The following is a 4,039-nucleotide window of genomic DNA, read 5'->3' on the forward strand; positions in this document are numbered from 1 at the left end:
GCAGCACAAAGAAAATCTATAAATCAGTATAAACCGTTTCTGGTTGTCGTGTCTTCACTGAATGTGGATGCACGATTCCAGAATCTGAAATAAAATGGCGTTAAAAAGAAATACAGGATGGAAAGGGTGGTTGCGGGTGGGAATAGAAAGAAATACAGGATGAGGGATAGTGAACATCCTCGTTCTTAAATATACACAACTTAGAAAAGTTGTGTATGTTCAAGGACTGGAGTAGGATAGTGCCACAGCATGAAATAAGTTAGTGCTGTTGCGTCATAACAGTAGTTATGACGTTACAGTGTAAATTCTTATGATGTTGCTCTAATCTACTCCCAGTCCCAAATTACTATTGAAAGGAGAATCCTTCTATAATAGTATTTGCTTCGATCACTACTGGAAGTCCACGCCGTTTACATCGAAGGCTCTCCTTTCAAACATGCATTGAAACGGCGGTCGGCATCATTGGGGGTCGTTACTGAGTGGTAGGACGACAGCGAGGTCTGATCGATGTTCATGATAGCGCTTATGATGTTGTCCGCTAGATGCCGACTGAATAAACTTTGGGCTAGCCCCCTGCGGGAGGCATGCCTTGGGCGTATTGATCTGCTACTGTGCGTGCTAAACCTGCACGCACAAACTGTCCTCGCACTGGTGCGATGCTCTCCGAGTTGTCCAAGGCGTTAAGGACCATAGCTGGGCTTGGTGGGACACTACAGGTGTCCACAGCATCGGTTAAGTGTGCGTGGAGGAAGTAGATGGTCAGCTGGTCGGCCGGACGGAAAATGACCTTGGACTTATGGAAACGTTCCCCCCTCTTCTTCTTTTTGATGTTCGCAATCAGCACGCGGTTGGCTGGCTCGAAGATGAAGGAGTCTGGACCTAGTGTCTTGTTGGTGGCCCGTCATTCCCGAGCCAGAACGGGACATGTAGTACACGCCAACGTGTATCCACATCATCTGCTTGCAGTAGCTGCAGGATACAAAGGGCGATGATCTTGGGTTGGTCCGGATCGCGCGTGCCGTACAGCTCATTCCATAGTCGCACATACCCCTAGATAGCGTGGCGCCAGGCAGGTGGAAGTATCTCGGTGAGACCATTGAATCGGTAATAGTTGCTGGCTGCCGCACGGATCTTCTCCACTTGGTCGAGGGACACTTCCTGACGGTAACAGTAGAAGAGAAAGGACCTAAGCTGGTCGAGCAAAGGCACGCCAGTAAGTCAGAGCAAAGACGTAGTTGCGCTGCGTGCCGAAGGCTATTCCACCATTGTGAAGTAGCCCCCATATACGTGACGAGGGAGTCTTGGTACTCAACCGTTGCCGAAGAGATTGTAGAGAACTGTAGCATAGAATCTTGTTGGAGGTACCGCCATGCTCAGCACTTTTGCGACCGATGCTGGGTAGTAGACGACGCTAGCCTCCAGGATCTCTATGTTCTTACTTTTCCGTACTATGAGAGGCCACCAAATAGCTTTGGTTCACACTGGTACTATGATGACCACCCGCTGTAGGCGGCGGCCGAGATGTTTCAGGATAGGCCCTAACACCGTCTCAGGGGGGGGTATAATTCTGGCACTGGTCCCACATGTCGTAAAAGAGGTTCGCAAAGGTCAAGTGGCCCTGGTGACTTCTCCCCAAGTAGTAATTTTCGGGATACGATCGCTCCGAGGGGTTCGGAGAGATCAATCTTCTACTTGCTGAAGAGTCGAAGCACCGTCTCGGACCGGACTGTCCAGTGGTACTGGAGGAGCCTCCCCAATCTTGAAAGGTCGTCCATGGCGAGGTTGAGCATTCCTGGTAGGTGTCCCAGGGATATTGGCCACAGGACATTGTTCTGGCGACAGAACCAACCCAGACGCCTTTACTGCGGGTTTATTCGTTTGGACTGGCTGCGGCGCTTCCTCAGCGCGTGTAACTAAGTACTGCAGCCGGTGAGCCAAAACAGAGGAATTGAGCCTACGTTCTGCGTTTTGTGATAAATCGAAAGCTAAAACGAGAGCCTTTAACTCAAGGACTGCGATGGGCCACCTCTGTACCGTACGGCACCAGAGACCCGCGAAACTTGTCGTGGTCTTCTACCAGTACAGTGTCGCTCTGCACCCTATCTTTGAGGAGTCCGAGGTTAGTGCTGCTCTATGTAACGGCAGCCAAATAGATCGCGACAGGAAGATGGTCATCAGTTGGCTGATTCGTTCTATCTAAACGTGGCCCCCGAGAGCCAATGTGGCGGGTCCTCGTCCATGAGGTCGATTGCTGAACGTCGGCGATGAATGGACATAGTCCCAAGATTGAGAATCCTCCCCACAGTAGGCAGCCGCAAAAAGATTGCCACAGTTGTGTTTGACCCTACGCTGGTTGCGTAGGCCCAGGGAGGAGATCAGCTTGGATTTCTGGAGTAGTTTGGCTTTGAACTCCGGAGTCATTTCGATGATGTTGAGCACCAGTTCTCCCAAGTGCTGTAATCGCGTCACTGGTAACTCCCAGTAGCCTTTGCCGGGAGCCAACTCTAATCCCAGTTCGTTCAGAAACTGTCGATGTATCACTTCTGCTTCATGATGGTGCGTGGGCGACCTTATAGCAGGAGGTCGTCTACGTACAGTATTATTCGGATCCCTCTTCCTCTCGTTAATCGGCGAAACACACCCATCAGGAGGTGGAACTATGCTGATGAGAATGCGGCCCCCATGAGGAGGGCCAGGAAGCACTAACGTTGGCCCTGGTGATCCCGAAACTGCCATAGTTTGGGATTGGCCACAGCCAACTGTCGGGAGCACTTGCCGTCCGGCTTGAGGGTCGTAAATGCTGAGTGGACCAGGTATTACTCCTGTTCCTCGCAGCGGCGAATGACCCCTGAGTCCTTCAGCCTCTCTAGCTCCGTGGCCGTCATTTCTTCGGTCACGTCCGTGTTGTTGATCCAGCGATCCCTGTTGAATGGCTTGGGGGACCCCAGGCCGGACACACCCCGTACTTGATGGCCTGCAGGACCTCCTAAGAGGCCCCGTAAGTTTGCCATGTTGGTTGTGCTTTCCAACCTCTGAGATATAGTGGTGTCTTAGGTGGTTTATTCTTCTTTAATATTGTACTTTCCTTTGGTGAGAGTCAGTTCGTGTTATTTCTTCTTTGTTGCCTTGACAAATTTGGAGACGGTGGCAGAGTTGTTGTAGGTCGGACGGACCTGCTGTTCCACTAGGGCGGCAAATGCAGAGCTCTCCTTCAAACGTAGTTACTTAAGTTGCACGGTATGTTCGAGGTCTTCGATCAGCTCGCAGATCACTCCACGATAGGCTTGCTCTCGGTGGTTGCAAGCGGAAAGACCACCGAGATCGATCTGTTTTAATGAGTAGGCTAGATAGTTTAGCCAGGTTAAGATATTAACAAGTTCCTTTACGACCACTGGTTTCTGAGTGCTGGACCAGGAGGGGCAGCTTATAAGAGATCGAGAGAGTCCTTCCGGGAATTCAACGTCCTGTATACCAATGAGGTTTGCTATCTCCTTTGGTTATCCAGAACTCCACTCGCCGATGGCTTCGGCAACGCAGGGTTGTACTGTTGCTAGGTGTTGAGCAGTGGAGACTCCGGTGATGTGAGTCCGGAGTCCGTAGAGAGAGTCGTTACCAGTACCAAAGGAGTCCTCGATTTCAGTACGGATCTGTAAGGCCCTCAGTCGGGCACGATAGAGTTCGTGTAATTGACGTAGTTTTGCTTGTTGTTCGTCGACGTTCATCGCGATTGCAATGGCAGAGGTAGTATGATTGGATGGATAGCCTCGCTACGACATAGGTTGAAGGAAGTATTTTTATCAATAGAAAGAGATACAGGATGAGGAAATAGTGAACACTATCCTCGTCTCCTTGAATATACACAACAACTTATAAAAGTTGAGTGTATTCAAGGACTGGAGTAGGATAGTGCCACAGCATAAAATAATTTAGTGCTATTGCATCATAGAAGTAGTTATGATGCAACAGTACAAAATTATATGATGTTGCTCTAATCTACTCCCAGTCCCACAATACTATTGGAAGGAGAATCATTATATAT

The 4,039-nt window shown here is 49.8% G+C and overlaps 3 protein-coding genes across 3 annotated transcripts; all 3 read right to left on the bottom strand.

Moving 5' to 3' along the window:
• Nucleotides 1-565: 565 nt before the first annotated feature.
• SARC_00316 (hypothetical protein) lies at nucleotides 566-1,097 on the bottom strand (the record flags this gene model as incomplete). Its single annotated transcript, XM_014305978.1, has 2 exons — nucleotides 566-879; nucleotides 1,049-1,097. The coding sequence occupies 2 exons, from the start codon at nucleotides 1,095-1,097 to the stop codon at nucleotides 566-568; spliced, it is 363 nt and encodes a 120-aa protein (XP_014161453.1).
• Nucleotides 1,098-2,196: 1,099 nt separating this feature from the next.
• SARC_00317 (hypothetical protein) lies at nucleotides 2,197-2,736 on the bottom strand (the record flags this gene model as incomplete). The annotated part of the gene is made up of 1 exon (XM_014305979.1): nucleotides 2,197-2,736. The coding sequence occupies one exon, from the start codon at nucleotides 2,734-2,736 to the stop codon at nucleotides 2,197-2,199; it is 540 nt and encodes a 179-aa protein (XP_014161454.1).
• Nucleotides 2,737-2,816: 80 nt separating this feature from the next.
• SARC_00318 (hypothetical protein) lies at nucleotides 2,817-3,011 on the bottom strand (the record flags this gene model as incomplete). Its single annotated transcript, XM_014305980.1, has 1 exon — nucleotides 2,817-3,011. The coding sequence occupies one exon, from the start codon at nucleotides 3,009-3,011 to the stop codon at nucleotides 2,817-2,819; it is 195 nt and encodes a 64-aa protein (XP_014161455.1).
• Between the last annotated feature and the right edge of the window lie 1,028 nt (nucleotides 3,012-4,039).

Source organism: Sphaeroforma arctica, assembly GCF_001186125.1.
Source record: "Sphaeroforma arctica JP610 unplaced genomic scaffold supercont1.9, whole genome shotgun sequence".
In the NCBI taxonomy this organism is placed as follows: Eukaryota; class Ichthyosporea; order Ichthyophonida; genus Sphaeroforma; species Sphaeroforma arctica.